Below are 18,261 nucleotides of genomic sequence, written 5' to 3' on the forward strand. Positions count from 1 at the left end.
CCAAGAATTCTCAATAATGATCATTGAGAAAGTTACAGACGCACAAATATCATACCCCCAAGACATGCTAACCTTTCACCATTACAATAACATGGGAGGTTATCATTTTTGGGGGTGGTATTATATTTGTGTGTCTCACTCATCATTATTCGGCAGGGGCGGCAGGTGGTTAGAGTGTTGGGCCAGTAACCGAAAGGTTGCTAGATCGAATCCCAAGCTGACAAGTTCAAAATCTGTCGTTCTGCCCCTGAACAAGGCCCACTGTTAACCCACTGTTCCTAGGCTGTCATTGTAAATAATAATTTGTTCTTAACTGACTTGCCTATAAAGGTTAAATAAAAAATAAATTCACAATTCATTCAGGATTTTCCATAATCATGGTAGCATCCACATTAATGGAGAAGTGTTTAGAAACATATTCTATTCTTATTTACAATAAAAGTACTCCAATATTACACAATGCATTATTTACCATTCATTTGTATCGGGCACAAAGTAATCTGAAACACAACCAAAACAAACAGCAAATGCATCCAACAAGTTTGTAGAGTAAATTGCGTGCTATGAATACGGGACTAAATACTTAACTTTGACCTTCTTTAATATACATATACGTAAGTGAATTTGTCCCAATATTTTTGGTCCCATACAGAAAGTACTGTAATTTCTAAATGGTTAACCCGATATGCACTTTAACCTCATATTGTATAATTTCATATCCAAAATGCTGGCGTACAGAGCAAAAACAACAACAAATGTGTCACTGTCCCAATACTTTTGGAGTTCACTGTAGATGCCTATTTGACCTAAATATACTGAACAAAAATATAAATGCAACATGCAACAATTTCAAAGATTTTACATAATTACAGATCATATTAGGAAATCAGTCATTTTAAATAATTTCATTAGGCCCTAATCTATGGATTTCACATCACTGGGCAGGGGCCCACCCACTTGGGAGCAAGGCCCACCCACTGTTGGAGGTGGCTTATGGTAGAGAAAATGAACATTAAAAAAAAACAGCTCTAGTGGACATTTTTGCAGTCAGCATGCCAATTGCACACTCCCTAAAAACTTGAGACATCTGTGGCATTGTGATATGTGACAAAACGGCACATTTTAGAGTGGCCTTTAATTGTCCCGAGCACAAGGTGCACCTGTGTAAGGATCATTTTCACTAACGGCAAATGATTGCGTCTTGTTATTATATTTAGCTACCTGTTTTATTTGTTATGAATAAGAGGGTCATCATACATTCCCCATTTGTACAAGGCTACGGGGCTACTTTTGCCTTCTTGCAGTGCAGTACTTCAACCACTACAGACTGTGCGTATGCATGGTCTAAAGTTTGCGGGAGGATAAGCACATTCTCACGTCAAGTTCGTTTTTTATAAACACTACATACATGAGGTCCCAGGCGTTTATATTTGTTAGATGACATAACAATAGAGTTCTTTGGCCACGCACCACAGTGTTGTGTTTGACGTCGAAATAAGAACGCATGAGCATAAAAGAACCCCATACCTACTGTAAAATATGGTGGTGGATCTTTGATGTATGTATGTTTTAGATGAAATAGGACGTTGAAGGATGTTGCTTGGAAAACCACCCCCATTGTTACAAATGTGATGTTCCCTTTTGAGTCTCTTTTAGTCCACACAATTAATAAATGTTCATGTATTTATCTACATACACAACTGTTCAAAAGTTTGGGGTCACTTAGAAATGTCCTTGTTTTTGAAAGAAAAGCTACATTTTTGTCCATTAAAATAACATCAAATTGATCCGAAATGCAGTGTAGACGTTGTTAATGTTGTAAATGACAATTGTAGCTGGAAACAGCAGATTTTTAATGGAATATCTACACAGGCGTACAGAGGCCCATTATCAGCAACCAGGGCAAGTACATTAGTGTCTAGTTTGAGAAACAGACGCCTCACAAGTCCTCAACTGGCAGCTTCATTAAATAGTACCCGCAAAAACACCAGTCTCAACATCAACAGTGAAGAGGCGACTCCGGGATGCTGGCCTTTTAGGCAGAGTTGCAAAGAAAAAGCCATATCTCAGACTGGCCAATGAAAAGAAAAGATTAAGATGGGCAAAAGAACACAGACACTGGACAGAGGAACTCTGCATCCCGGAGTCGCCTCTTCACTGTTGACGTTGAGACCGGTGTTTTTGCGGGTACTATTTAATGAAGCTGCCAGTTGAGGACTTGTGAGGCGTCTGTTTCTCAAACTAGACACTAATGTACTTGTCCTCTTGCTCAGTTGTGCAACGGGGCCTCACACTCCTCTTTCTATTCTGGTTAGAGCCAGTCTGCGCTGTTCTGTGGCAGACTGGCAGTCACAGCATTCAACCCACATATTGCATTTAATGTCTAAAATAATTATCCAAACCCAAAATCAAAATCCGTGATAATAAAAAAAAAAAATATTGAACCGAAACCGAACCGACTTCAAAATGCACTAATTGCTCAGCACTACTTTGAACACAACGGAGGATAGTTTTAGATGAATTAACTTGATAATTCTGTCGTATAATCAATTCTCAGTTGTATCTATGGCCACGTCAATAGCATTTGCTCTTTTCTCCCACTCGTTCTCGAGACAATAGCTCCTCTCGCCGTGTTTTTTCCATCACCGACAGAGAGAATCTGGATCGATAGTGCCGCCTGCACGAAAGGCTTTAAGATGGATAAGGTTCAGCTGGATTACTGTTGCGCCGCATCTCTTTCATCTTACTCTCAGACGCTGTATTTATAGGGGAGGAAGCAAATTAGTCCTAATCATAATTAGCATCCACTTTTAGGTTAGCTTAGCGTTCTCTTACTGTATTCATAATTGACATTGTGTCATCTGTTTGAACAGGGTAATGAGTAGCCATGAAGCATTGTAAAGTCAGTGTGATTCATCAATAGATTGCTATCAATCCAGTGGACTGAGCCCCAGGAAACTACGCCATACTACTATACGTTTGCAGCTCTTTAAGCACCTTTCTTGGTTCAGTGGTTTGATTATCATGCACAGTCCAATTTATAGAGTAGTATTGTGTTTTACAAGCTTCTTCAATTTGATTTGCCGCTTGTTTGGTGGACATCAAAGTTATAACTGTTAGCAGATCTTTTGTTGTTATGATGTGATGATGGTGCAGATTTGATCAGGTTTTTGTTTGAAGGGTAAATTGTGGCGTAACATAAACTACGTAGGCACATCTGTGCTTCGTGACCTTTATGTGCGCTTGTGTTTGGAATGTCTTATTTCAGTTGTGATAAGATAGTTAGATTGACATCACACATATTTGGTTGTGAGTCTTTGCCATTGGTCTGGGCCATAAGCCAATGGGAAGTGCTACTGCGAGGAGTTGTGTGTGTGTGTGTGTGTCTGTGTGTGAGAGTGATACATGAAGCCCACACTACAGACCCCTGAGCTGCCAATCAAATGACTGGCATAACACCTTTACATAGCAGTGCGACTGGTGTTATAGAGTCACTGCTGCTGGTGAATGACTTGTTACTGATTACTAACACCATGGACGACAAACCTGTAAGTAACCGATGTTCTCAAAGTAACATTTATGTTGTCAAGGAAGCTGTTTTCATGTTATACAGCAAAGTATTTTGTGGTCACAAATGCTACTTTTTATTGCTACTTTGACAATAACGTCTATCGACTATTTACCACTTATCTAGTATTATGTTTATAAAGTCATATTCATCAACGTTACTTGCTAGAAATACGTTTCTTTGGGTTTAATTTCCTCCCCCCCATGTTTTTGAACTGCGTAGTAAGAAAGATGTCCTCAGTTGCTTAGCTTATCAGAAGAAACAGAAGAAAATAGACAGGTCTATCTCAACCTAATTCACGGAGCCCTGGTTTACGGCAAAGCTGGGAGGAGAGACGTTGAGCCACAAAACTCTTTAAGAAATCCTTGGAGTCGGATGATTGTAGTCTCTAGGAATTATACCCCAAGTTGAACTGTGTTGTCAACTGTTAGTTGACAGAGTTCACTGCAACACATTTTCAGCCAGACTAAATATATTTAAGCGATTCAATTTATTTATTTAAAAAATTGCTACGGAAATCAAGCTTCCTTTTGTGACTTCCTCTGCAGGTGCTAGAATTTTGGCCGTAGCCAAATTTATGTAGAAACATTTAACAGAAACAACAATTAATTCATATACTTTTCCCAATTCACTCTTTTTAAATATTTCAATTCCGATATAAGATCCAATTGAATGTATGTGTTGTAAAAATAATGGGTAAGTGTGTACGGCAGGGTAGCCTAGTGGTTAGAGTGTTGGACTAGTAACCGGAAGGTTGCAAGTTCAAATCCCCGAGCTGACAAGGTACAAATCTGTCGTTCTGCCCCTGAACATTCTGTCTCACTGCTGTTAGTCTCATATACAAGGCTTAGAGCTAATGCTAATGGTTATAGTAGGAGTACAACCCAGAAGAGCGATTAGCCTCAGATCACCTGGATGGCATCTAGGCAGCTATGTAACATGGCTAAGACCTGCTCAGAGTACATGCTAGTGCCTTAGGATCAGTGGCAAGGTCTGTCTCAACCCAAATGTCCTGATTCATTTTTTTTATTCCATGATGCCTATCTTGCAAAGCAACCTTTTTGGGGGGGCTAATTGAACCGTATAGTTCAAGAGCAGATGCCTGTGAGTTAAAGGGACATTAACCAATGCTTGGATTCCTTGAATGTCTCACAATTATCCACATGCACTACAAGCAAGCAGTCTGGCTCCCATGGCGCACCTATTCTCATCCAGCATGGGGAAGGCAGTGAAAGAGGCCATTGTTTGTGGCACTCTGAGGCATGTTGCATGTGGGTGTGACACTGAGAGAGAGATATGATGCCATTTTATACATTGGGAATATCTTTGAATCAATCAATTGTATGAGAACAAATGCGTTTTATAACCGGCTTCAATTTGAGAAGGGCAAAGTAGTTTAAATAAAGTTGTATTCATTCCAAATATCATGGCATGCAAATATCACTGATAAGTAGGATAATTTAAAGTTACAATATTGTGAGATAAAATTAATGGAAACACTCAGTTCCCTCTTTAAAACCAAGAGCATAGCAAAATTAGAATTGTTATATTTCATCGTTACGCAGAAGAAATGGCTCATACTATAACATGACTCAGTGCTCCTTGTTTACGGGTTGGAGAATAAACTCGACCTCCGGAGTGTGATTCAGATGTCTATTGAATCTATTGAATCGAAGTCTTCTGCTAAACAAATGGCTTTCAGGGATTCTCTCTCCCTCTGTCTTCCCTTTCCTTCAGAAGGCATTGATTGATGTGCAGTAAACTGCACCTGTCAAGGTTTGATTTCTCACTTGGCCTTTTCTGGTGTGATGTAATGTTTTCATGATCCTTTACATGGTAAGATGTCATGTATAGCAGCACTGACATAAAAAAAAAAAATAATAATACCTCTATCTGAAAAGGCAGGATCCCAGGTCTTTTCAGGGTTGTCTATGCCTCACAGATAACATTAGCCCCATTTAGACATTGTGGAACACTTTGTATCAGCGAGACAAAGGCATTTGTGAGAATGTTTTTGTTTTTGTTGTTCTCATTGGAAGCCGAGCCTCTCAGACAGACGGACAGTATGTTTTCAGTGGCTGTTGTTCAGCATCTTGTCTGGAGTGCACCATTTGTATCAGCGGTGCTGTGACATTCTCCCTCAGCTACATAGTCACCGCGCAAGAGTCACCACGCAAGAGTGTAAATGCCAGAAAAAAAACTGTCTGTATCTGTCCCAGAGAGGCCTATTTTTAACACCTACTGTGCCACTTATCTCCTCTTGCCATTTAGGTATTTTGTTAGGTGAGGATGATGTTTCAGGATGCTCTTGGGTAGCCTGCTCTTGAGGTAGAATCTCGTCACAACAATCCATCTTGTGACTGTGTGCGTGTGTGTTTGCTGTGCGAGGTGAACCCGACATCCGGGACTGACCTGTTGCAAAGCTGAAAATGCACTCATTTCACAGCCTATGCCACTACCAGCGTTGTCACTGCATCTGCAATTCCAAATAGAAACCAGATGGCAGTCTGGAACACCCGTGCAGACCTCATAGGAGCTGAACATATACGGTAAACAGCTATGAAATTATTTAAAGGAGCTCCACGTCAGGACATTCCTCATTGCATTAGCAGCACTTACGTCTCTTGCTCAGCGCCAGGACCGCTACTCCTCACACTTAAGACTTAAGACTTAAGACTGTTCCGATTGATGGCCGGATGGGGGGACTTCAGTTCTCTTTCAGAGCCCAGAGAAAGTATGGCCTGTCTATCTGCTGTGTTCATGTTTGTTTCGGTTGGATTCTGGAGGCTGGCTCTGAATTTGCTGCACTGTTTTGGAGTGATGTCTCTTTTATAAATTTGGAGTGGGAATGTTTACAGGAGGGGCAAATGGGGAGAGTGAGTGAAAGCACAGGAATTCCCTCTCACTTTGGCTCATCATGTATTCGTTCTGCTACCCCCCCCCTTTCTCTTTCAGTACTCTCCTCTGTTGAGAAAAGGGGAATGTTTGTTGTTGGAATGCTCTCAGCACTCTGAGCCGTGCCCAGCATTAGAACATCTTTGTTCCGAGCTGAGCGGGTCCTCCCGGAGACGCTGCGTGGCGCGGGGGGAACTGGGAGGCCAGTTATCAGGGGGGACCGCTGGGTTCATTCATCCGCCTGTCGTGGGCTCCGCTTTCTTTCATTTTTAGCCAAATTCACCAGGCTTGACAAGCGGTTAATTTGAGCCAAATTACCGGCAGAGCTCCGGGTCCCTTCCACAAAGTCATTCTTCGTCCTCCTGGGAAAGGCTCTGGACAGCCCTCTCCAGGCCCAGAGTTTTGTTGAGTCATGTGAGATCATGTACACACAGAGACAGAACCACACCAGGGTGAAGGGAGGGATGAGGACAGGGGCAGCAGGGGGGTTAAAAGCTGCTCACAGGCTAGGGGAGACAGAGGAATGCACTGGAGCCAGCCTTGTATAAGGTAATGTCTGGCGAACATGCAGGGGTGGGACCTGTGCACAGATTTATTTTAATACACTGCTGGCAGAGCCAGAGGGGAGGGGAGGAACGTCCAGCTCCCTGCCAGCTTGTCCCAGAATCACAGTCACTCGTCGGACAAGACAGGACATTGTATTAGGTTAACCACCACAGACGACAAAAACACACAAAGAGGCAAGTTTCAGTTGACCTATTAATCTGCTAGTTTGACCTATTAATCCGCATGATCAGATTGGGTTGCTTTTCGTTCCACTGTCAGGAGCTTGTATTCCTTTTCCATGGGGTTGTTGTGCTTCCCTGTGGTTGGAGTGATTCCCCTGATACCACCATGTTTTGAGTTCACTGCCCTGCCGACAGATATGGATTTGTCACATCAGTCTGGCATTTAGCATTGCAGTGATGCATAGAGTACGTACATGTAGAGGCTATATAGGGGTTTGGTGTTATACTGTAGTGGTAGGTTATGTTGCGGTGCCCCAAAGCTGTGTATGGTTATAATCAAAAGCATAGTAGTGTATTGTTCATAGACTGATGGACATTATAGGTTAACAGATCAAATCCCAGAGGATGTGACGTAGTAGCCTACAGTGCCTTCAGAAAGTATTCATACACCTTGACTTTGTCAAAAACAAAAAATTGTGCTACAAAGTGGGATTCAAATGGATTGCATTGTCATTTTTTGAATTCGTAAAAACAAATCTGAAAAATAAAACATTAATGTACAGTGCCTTGCGAAAGTATTCGGCCCCCTTGAACTTTGCGACCTTTTGCCACATTTCAGGCTTCAAACATAAAGATATAAAAGTGTATTTTTTTTGTGAAGAATCAACAACAAGTGGGACACAATCATGAAGTGGAACGACATTTATTGGATATTTCAAACTTTTTTAACAAATCAAAAACTGAAAAATTGGGCGTGCAAAATTATTCAGGCCCCTTAAGTTAATACTTTGTAGCGCCACCTTTTGCTGCGATTACAGCTGTAAGTCGCTTGGGGTATGTCTCTATCAGTTTTGCACATCGAGAGACTGACATTTTTTCCCATTCCTCCTTGCAAAACAGCTCGAGCTCAGTGAGGTTGGATGGAGAGCATTTGTGAACAGCAGTTTTCAGTTCTTTCCACAGATTCTCGATTGGATTCAGGTCTGGACTTTGACTTGGCCATTCTAACACCTGGATATGTTTATTTTTGAACCATTCCATTGTAGATTTTTCATTGTGTTGTTGGAAGACAAATCTCCGTCCCAGTCTCAGGTCTTTTGCAGACCTCATCAGGTTTTCTTCCAGAATGGTCCTGTATTTGGCTCCATCCATCTTCCCATCAATTTTAACCATCTTCCCTGTCCCTGCTGAAGAAAAGCAGGCCCAAACCATGATGCTGCCACCACCATGTTTGACAGTGGGGATGGTGTGTTCAGGCTGTGTTGCTTTTACGCCAAACATAACGTTTTGCATTGTTGCCAAAAAGTTCAATTTTGGTTTCATCTGACCAGAGCACCTTCTTCCACATGTTTTGTGTGTCTCCCAGGTGGCTTGTGGCAAACTTTAAACGACACTTTTTATGGATATCTTTAAGAAATGGCTTTCTTCTTGCCACTCTTCCATAAAGGCCAGATTTGTACAATATACGACTGATTGTTGTCCTATGGACAGAGTCTCCCACCTCAGCTGTAGATCTCTGCAGTTCATCCAGAGTGATCATGGGCCTCTTGGCTGCATCTCTGATCAGTCTTCTCCTTGTATGAGCTGAAAGTTTAGAGGGACGGCCAGGTCTTGGTAGATTTGCAGTGGTCTGATACTCCTTCCATTTCAATATTATCGCTTGCACAGTGCTCCTTGGGATGTTTAAAGCTTGGGAAATCTTTTTGTATCCAAATCCGGCTTTAAACTTCTTCACAACAGTATCTCGGACCTGCCTGGTGTGTTCCTTGTTCTTCATGATGCTCTCTGCGCTTTTAACGGACCTCTGAGACTATCACAGTGCAGGTGCATTTATACTGAGACTTGATTACACACAGGTGGATTGTATTTATCATCATTAGTCATTTAGGTCAACATTGGATCATTCAGAGATCCTCACTGAACTTCTGGAGAGAGTTTGCTGCACTGAAAGTAAAGGGGCTGAATAATTTTGCACGCCCAATTTTTCAGTTTTTGATTTGTTAAAAAAGTTTGAAATATCCAATAAATGTCGTTCCACTTCATGATTGTGTCCCACTTGTTGTTAATTCTTCACAAAAAAATACACTTTTATATCTTTATGTTTGAAGCCTGAAATGTGGCAAAAGGTCGCAAATTTCAAGGGGGCCGAATACTTTCGCAAGGCACTTTATGCTGATTAGATAAGTATTCAACCACATGTTAGAATCAATACGTGTTAGAATCACCTTTGGCAGCGATTACAGCTGTGGGTTTTTCTGGGTAAATCTCGTAAGAGCTTTCCACACCTGGATTCTTCAACCTCTATCAAATTTGTTGTTGATCATTGCTGGACAACCATTTTCAGGTCTTACATGTACATTCACTATCTTCTTGGTAAGCAACTCCAGTGTAGATTTGGCATTGTGTTGTAGGTTATTGTCTTGCTGAAAGGTAAATTCATCTCCCAGTGTGTGGTGGTGTGTAGACTGAACCAGGATTGTGTCCTTGCTCCATTACATGTATTTTTTATCCTGAAAAATTTGCCAGTCCTTAACGATTACAAGCATACCCATTACATGATGCAGCCACCGCTATGCTTAAAGATATGGAGAGTGGTATTGTATTGTATTTTCCCCAAACTTAACACTTTGTATTCAGGATAAAAAGTTATTTGCTTTGCCACATTTTTTGCCAGTATTACTTTAATGCCTTGTTGCAAACAGGATGCATGTTTTGGAACATTTGTATTCTGCACAGGCTTCCTTCTTTTCCCTCTGTCAATTAGGTTAGTATTGTGGAGTAACTGCAATGTTGTTAATCCATTCTCAGTTTTCTCCTATCCCAGCCATTAAACTCTGTAACTGTTTTAAAGTCACCATTGGCCTCATGGTGTAATCCCTGAGCAGTTTCTTTCCTCTCTGGCAACTGAGTTAGGAAGGACGCCTGTATTTTTGTAGTGATTGGGTGTATTGATCCAAAGTGTAATAATAACTTCACCATGCTCAAAGGGATATTCAATGTCTGCTATTGTAGATGTTTTACCCATCTACCTTTGCTAATCATTGGAAAGCCTCCCTGGTCTTTGTGGTTGAATTCACTGCTCGACTGAGGAACCTTACAGATAATTGTGTGGGGTACAGAGATGAGGTAGTCATTAAAAAATCATGTTAAACACTATTATTGCACACAGAGTGAATCCATGCAAGGTTTTATGTGACTTGTTAAGCAAATCTGTATGCCTGAACTTTGCCATAACAAAGGGTTTGAATACTTATTGACCCAAGACATTTCAGCTTTTCATTTTTTATTAATTTGCAAACATTTCGAAAAACATAATTACACTTTTACATTATGGGGTGTTGTGTGTAGGCCATTGACAAAAAATCTAAATGTTATCCATTTTTAAATTCAGGCTGTAGCACAACAAAATGTGGAAAAAAGTCAATAGTGTCTGAAGGCACTGTAAATGTATAGAAAGCGAAAACGTTTGTTGAATCCAATGTTATCCAAAACAAGGAAGTAGTATACCAATAGACTGTAATCATAGCTTTTTTTTCACAAAAATACATGTACATATCTTTAAACCCTTTAAATCCCTTGATTTACATCTCCTTATGAATGGTTTATGCAAATAGAGGCAGTAATTATGCGCTTTAAATGGGTGTTTGTTTGGGGGGAAAACAAGCAACTAAAAAGCATTTTTTCTTAATAAACTGCCTCTAGATGCTGTTGATTTTACATTACATAGGTATGTAGAAAAAGAGGCTAGTGGCTTCAGCATGAGAAGGCACATGATATCAATGTCTATCTAATGGATTACAGAATAGAGTGAAATTGAGCAAATGTCTACAAGAGAATGTGCATACTGCCCAAATGTTCCCCCCAGAATGTACTTTGTAGCATTAGCTGGTTAGTAATATGAGAATGGTCACAAGGCCTAAACCACTTTGCCAGCAGTGGCAGCGTGTTTGTTTGTGAGCTGGCTCCTTAACTGACAGTGCAGCCTCTGGGCAGGGCAGGGCAGGCAGTGGTTGGTCTGGACTTAGCTTTCCCACTGACCCCTGTGGACCCTGTGGCCCTGCTCAGACAGACTGAAGTATGGAGTGCCCTTGTTCACTCTGAACTCTATACTGTAAATAATTGAAGTATGTGTAGCAGGTTAATGGATTATTGACTACCAGACGGGTTCTAAGAAGAGCTGGAACAGTTGGAGAGAATGGAACCTCAGTCGTACGTACTCAAGCTTTAAGAGCTGGTTACAGTTAGAGAGAATGGAACCTCAGTCGTACGTACTCAAGCTTTAAGAGCTGGTTACAGTTAGAGAGAATGGAACCTCAGTCGTATGTACTCAAGCTTTAAGAGCTGGTTACAGTTAGAGAGAATGGAACCTCAGTCGTATGTACTCAAGCTTTAAGAGCTGGTTACAGTTAGAGCTGTTTTTGCTGCTTGTTTTTATTAAAACGACTTTCTTCTAAATCCACATCAGTAGAACTCTTTACTTGGCCAAAAAGTCTTATCAAAATAACTAATACATGGTTAGATGAATAAAAATAAAAGTCTCCCTCCCTTTGGGGTTTCATGTTTTTAGCTCTTGTGTTATCTTAAGGAAGCGTTCTCGTAAGCCGAAGACCTCTATTGATGCATCGAAATTCCTGCTGAGCTTTTGGAGACCCGAGGACTGAAAGGATACTCTTGGGATAAATGCTCTTGGAACTCTTGGGATACGGCCACGGCTCATAGGAACAGGAGTGCTGCGAGAGGAGAAGAGTCCTTTTTCCCAGCAAATGGAAGTTTGTTTACTTCAGGATACTGAAATGAAAAAAAATACTTGTGTAAAAAATGTCCTAGAATCTGGAGGTGGGAAGTTGTTGGCCATTGTTCATCTAGTTCATTTCTGGACTAGAGGTTTGCAGACGAGATCTTAAATTCTGGTTGCCATGGAAACCATTATGTGGGACAATTGTCAGGGTAGACCACTTTAGAAACCTCCTTGGGAAAGCCTCTATATATTATATATTACTATTACTTATATATTACTATCCTACTCTCCTGATCTTCAACCTCTCGCCATTGGCTCAGACATAGTTTACTTCAGCCTCCTTTCTCAGAATTGCAGTGGGCCACGAAGCTCAGGAATGAACCATTCATACCCTGTCTGTTTGCGTAATGTACAGATTTGATATCTGTAGTGAGGCGTTTAAGAATACCAAACATCTCTCATCCATATTTCCAGTATCTCATTATTATAATCTTCATCACATTTAGACCTACGTTTACAGTATATCACATTTATGCTCAAAGACGAGAAATGAACATGTCCTCATCCTCTGCCTAGAGCGCTTAGAGCAGCAGTCTGGCTGTGAGACCGATTTTGGCTGTTGCTTTCACCTGGTACTGGGAGTGACTTCAATTTGGAGATTCATCAGGCAAGTAAAGTGGGTTGTGCAGCAGCCTTGAATAACTACTCATATTTTCCCTAACATGGCAAAAGCCCAAATTAAATTACGAAGACTTCATTCAGAACAGATGTGCTGATATTCACATTCGGCCTTTAAAGTGCCGATCATTCAGTGTGCCCACCTGTTGTCGATGAATTGTCAAAGCTGCTTGATGAGTGTTTTCGAGGACAGGCCTGCTTGGTTATTAACCTAGATCTGCAGACCCTTCTGGCTGCCAAATGGACTCTGGACTGATCTCAATATCAACGTTTTAAATCAATGACTCTTTGCCCTTCAGAGGCACTACTTGGTCCTATTAGAGAAGTGTTCAGTAGCACTGTGTGTAATAGTCTGAGCAGTCATCAATCTTCAAATGGCTCTATCGGCAATTTAATCAAACGCTCTTCTTGAAATCCTTTCCATTTTAAAACCCAGAGAGGAGAAAAAAAAGCAATATTCATTTCTGCAGCTACTCCAGTTAGTGGGCCGGCAATGCTCACATTTATTATGCAGGAAAACAACCTTCCTCAAAGATCTGCTACTAACCCATCTGGTTGAGGTGATTAGCAAAAGCAGAGGCAGATGGCGCCACGGCCAGATTCTGCATTGCTTAAGGCAGGGTGTATTCATCTGCATATACTACTGACTGGCTTGTTTGGATGCAAGGATTATTTTGGTGTAGTAGTACATTTCTAGCCATGACTGAATGGGAACATTTTTCAAAGATTGAAGAAAAAAAAAAAACTATTTTCCAGTGTTGGGTTCCTGAAGGAATTGTCCACCAGCACAGGGCTCATTTACTGTGGTGAGTGGAATTATGTTTTTGTTAGGGACAAGGCAGCCGCTAATTTGGCCTTCCTCCAGTCCTCTTCTATGTGCAGTGAACACCCTACATTGAATAAGACCACAGCCTACACTGGCAGTCCGTCAGGAAATGTTGACACACCATTGGAGAGCAGAGAGAGAGAGAGCAGCCTCAGAAACCCCAGGAATAACCGAAAAGAGACTTTGGACCAGAGGGCGGGAGGGTGAGGTGGAGCCTTGGAATGCATTCGGAGCAAATGACTTATTTACTAGCTGAACCCAGTGACCCCTGCCTGAGTTGGCGTCTTCCCAACCAGTCTCTCCTGTCACAGTTGGTGAAGAGTCCGCCCCTCCCTCCACCCCCTCTCTTTCTCTATCGGTCTCCGTTCCCCACCCCCCTCATTGATCGAGACTCGAGGCTGCTGCGAGCCTATTGGCTGGGCTGTTTGCCCTGCTCTCAAAAGCAACCCTGTCCACCCCCCTCCCTCTTCCACCACACCCCACCTGACCCCCTGTAACTCGCCCTCCAGTCCCAGTGTTGAGGTCAAGATGAAAATTTGTTGAGGGATGGGTGATGAAATATCAATGTCAATGTGTTCCAGCCTGGCAGTGGAAAGAACAGTGCAAACGATCAGCCACGCACGGACATTTGGAACACACGCTATTTATCACAGTCTGATAAATGGTCTTTAGTTTGTAGAAGTGAAATTACCGTATCCCCACCATCTCCCACCCCTGTTTCTAAACAGGATCATCTCCTGCTTGACCTTCTCAGCTACACATTTTACTGAATATCTTTGTTAAGTACTGTGTGGATCCTCACTTGGCACCTGCAAGGAATAGACGCTGAATTGACGTCTGTGCCCAGTGGGAATGGTACAGTGTGCATAATGAATGAACAAATATTTTCACACTGCAATATATTCATGTCACCCTGGATGTAACCTAAACCCTTTGTGAATATTGGATTGGCAGTCTTTTCACAATCAAGTCCAGATTAAACATGGAGAGAGAGAGTGAGATAGAGAGAGGGAGGGAGAAGAGGGGGTAGAGTAGTGTAATTCAGATCAGATTTGTCTTTGAAGACAGTATGTGTTTGTGCACTTGAACGTCTGTCCGCATTGTGTGCCTTTTAAATGCGTGGCGTGGCACGCAGTGGATACTGAATAGACTGTCAGAAGCCTCTTGTGGATGTTCTCACGTGGAATTATAGTTCCATGTCGCAGCCAACCATATGCTGTATGTGTCAGTCCTATGTGCATGTGTCACCCACCCTCTTATGACTGCACTGATCTATGATCTAGACTTTTCTCTACGGGTTTGCAGTTGGTTTTCTCTTGCTTGTGGCTGGGCTTTCCTTGGTTCCCTGTTAAGACCTCTCTCGGTGGATTTACACACTGTGATTTCCAGCTTGTGTAATGCACACATTATCATCCCAAAAAATCCACTCAGAGCAGAGTGGTGCCCAGTGCCAGTGCCAGTGCCAGAGGCTGAAGGAGACTGGAGACGGTTTGTGCACGCCAGTGACGAACGAAAACACAGGCAGATGTGTGTTCGTTGGCTGGCTCACCAGATCATTGCTTGAATAGCCTGATGAAGGATTCTGATACAGCACATTTTTTGGGGCATCTAAAGCTAATTTCCTGCATTTCTTCACAATCTAATATGACTCTTTTGGGGTCTTTTTGGGATCACTTGTATTATTAAATAGAATAGAATAAGTTTCTAAACACTTCTACATTAAGATCCTACCATGATTATGGATAATCAATCCTAAATGAATCGTGAATAATGATGAGTGAGAATGTTATAGACGCACAAAAATCATACCCCCCCCAAAAATGCTAACCTTCCCTGTTATTGTAATGGTGAAAGGTTAGCATGTCTTAGGGTTATTATATTGTGTGTCTGTAACTTTCTCACTCATTATTATTCACGGTTCATTCAGGATTATTCCTAATCATGGTAGCATCCACATTAATGTAGAAGTGTTTAGAAACATATTATATTCTTATTTACAATAAAAGTGACCAAAGCAAACAGCAAATGCATCCAACAAATTTGTAGAGTCATAAGCTTGATGTAATCATTATGTGCTATGAATGTGGGACCAAATACTTTTTACCACATTGATACACATACAAGTGAATTTGTCCCAATACTTTTGGTCCCCCTATAATGGGGGGACTATGTACAAAAAGTGCTCTAATTTCTACCCTCAAATTACAATTTGCACTTTAACTTCATAGTCATTGTTTGATTTCAAATCAAACTTTTGTAGTATGGAAGAAAAAATGCTTCACCGTCCCAGTAATTATGGAGGGCACCGTGATTCATATCATAGGCCTAATACTACTGTAGAGCTCTTTTTAATTGCACACAATATAGCTGGATCGACTCATCCTGCTCCTAAGGGTCCACTGCCCTGCAGCACCTCAATACAACACACCCCACTCATCATTAGGATCTTAGTGAAACATTCATTATTGGTTTCAGGTGTGTTAAGCCAAGGCCAGCGGGAAAACCAGCAGTACGGCAGACCCCCAGGGCGAGGACTGAGCAGCCCAGCAGCTAGGGATTGCCTAAATAGGTACAGTGCCTTGCGAAAGTATTCGGCCCCCTTGAACTTTGCGACGAAGATATAAAACCGTATTTTTTTGTGAAGAATCAACAACAAGTGGGACACAATCATGAAGTGGAACGACATTTATTGGATATTTCAAACTTTTTTTAACAAATCAAAAACTGAAAAATTGGGCGTGCAAAATTATTCAGCCCCTTTACTTTCAGTGCAGCAAACTCTCTCCAGAAGTTCAGTAAGGATCTCTGAATGATCCAATGTTGACCTAAATGACTAATGATGATAAATACAATCCACCTGTGTGTAATCAAGTCTCCGTATAAATGCACCTGCACTGTGATAGTCTCAGAGGTCCGTTAAAAGCGCAGAGAGCATCATGAAGAACAAGGAGCACTGTGCAAGCGATAATATTGAAATGGAAGGAGTATCAGACCACTGCAAATCTACCAAGACCTGGCCGTCCCTCTAAACTTTCAGCTCATACAAGGAGAAGACTGATCAGAGATGCAGCCAAGAGGCCCATGATCACTCTGGATGAACTGCAGAGATCTACAGCTGAGGTGGGAGACTCTGTCCATAGGACAACAATCAGTCGTATATTGTACAAATCTGGCCTTTATGGAAGAGTGGCAAGAAGAAAGCCATTTCTTAAAGATATCCATAAAAAGTGTCGTTTAAAGTTTGCCACAAGCCACCTGGGAGACACACAAAACATGTGGAAGAAGGTGCTCTGGTCAGATGAAACCAAAATTGAACTTTTTGGCAACAATGCAAAACGTTATGTTTGGCGTAAAAGCAACACAGCCTGAACACACCATCCCCACTGTCAAACATGGTGGTGGCAGCATCATGGTTTGGGCCTGCTTTTCTTCAGCAGGGACAGGGAAGATGGTTAAAATTGATGGGAAGATGGATGGAGCCAAATACAGGACCATTCTGGAAGAAAACCTGATGGAGTCTGCAAAAGACCTGAGACTGGGACGGAGATTTGTCTTCCAACAAGACAATGATCCAAAACATAAAGCAAAATCTACAATGGAATGGTTCAAAAATAAACATATCCAGGTGTTAGAATGGCCAAGTCAAAGTCCAGACCTGAATCCAATCGAGAATCTGTGGAAAGAACTGAAAACTGCTGTTCACAAATGCTCTCCATCCAACCTCACTGAGTTCGAGCTGTTTTGCAAGGAGGAATGGGAAAAAATGTCAGTCTCTCGATGTGCAAAACTGATAGAGACATACCCCAAGCGACTTACAGCTGTAATCGCAGCAAAAGGTGGCGCTACAAAGTATTAACTTAAGGGGGCTGAATAATTTTGCACGCCCAATTTTTCAGTTTTTGATTTGTTAAAAAAGTTTGAAATATCCAATAAATGTCGTTCCACTTCATGATTGTGTCCCACTTGTCGTTGATTCTTCACAAAAAAATACAGTTTTATATCTTTATGTTTGAAGCCTGAAATGTGGCAAAAGGTCGCAAAGTTCAAGGGGGCCAAATACTTTCGCAAGGCACTGTAACTATCTAGTTTATCCACTTCAGACAGAACTTCAGTCAAGGAGGGATGAAACATGTAATGCATTTGCAATGGTGTAAAGTATTTAAGTAAAAATACTTGACTTTACTATTTATATTTTTGACAACTTTAACTTCTAATTCACTGCATTCCTATAGAAAATAATCTACTTTTTACTCCATACATTTTCCCTGACACCCATAAGTACTTTGAATGCTTAGCCGGACAGGAAACTGGTTCAATTCACACACTTATCAAGAGAACATCACTGGTCATCCCTACTGCCTCTGATCTGGCAGACTCACTAAACACAAATGCTTTGTTTGCTTGGTTTGTATATTATATCTTAGTGTTGGAGTGTGCCCCTAGAATTGTGCCAGCTGGGTTGCTTAATATAAGGAATTTGAAATTATTTATACGTTTACTTTTAGTTTTGATACTTAAGTATATTTTAGCAATTACATTTACTTTTTATACGTACTTTTATTTTTACTAAAGTAGTATTTTACTGGGTGACTTTCACTTTTAATTGAGTCATTTTCTATCAAGGTATCTTTACTTTTACTCAAGTATGGCACGTTTTTGCTAAAGTTACATGCCAGTTGCACTACTAACTCCACACTGGTGATAAATACATTTTTCTGTTAAGTCAAAAATCAGTTACCTTGCCAGCTAAATCCAAATAAAGAGTAGGTAGTTTCTGTTCTGCTTGCTTTTACAACTCGGAGAAAAAGCACAACACACAGAGACATTT

General features: G+C 41.2%; 1 protein-coding gene across 2 annotated transcripts in view; it reads left to right on the forward strand.

Annotated features, from left to right (window-relative positions):
* Positions 1-18,261, forward strand: part of bach2b (BTB and CNC homology 1, basic leucine zipper transcription factor 2b) — a 94,855-nt gene that overhangs the window by 10,286 nt on the left and 66,308 nt on the right. Inside the window, exon 1 of one of the 2 annotated variants that reach the window (XM_029677016.2) lies at positions 3,440-3,548. The exons of the other annotated variant lie outside the window; for it this stretch is intronic. Within the exon in view, the coding sequence (XP_029532876.1) occupies positions 3,444-3,548 (105 nt within the window). The 5' untranslated portion in view covers positions 3,440-3,443. Of the gene's footprint in view, positions 1-3,439; positions 3,549-18,261 lie in introns of those variants that run through there. 2 annotated transcript variants of the gene reach the window in all.

This window comes from Oncorhynchus nerka, linkage group LG13, assembly GCF_034236695.1.
Source record: "Oncorhynchus nerka isolate Pitt River linkage group LG13, Oner_Uvic_2.0, whole genome shotgun sequence".
In the NCBI taxonomy this organism is placed as follows: Eukaryota; Metazoa; Chordata; class Actinopteri; order Salmoniformes; family Salmonidae; genus Oncorhynchus; species Oncorhynchus nerka.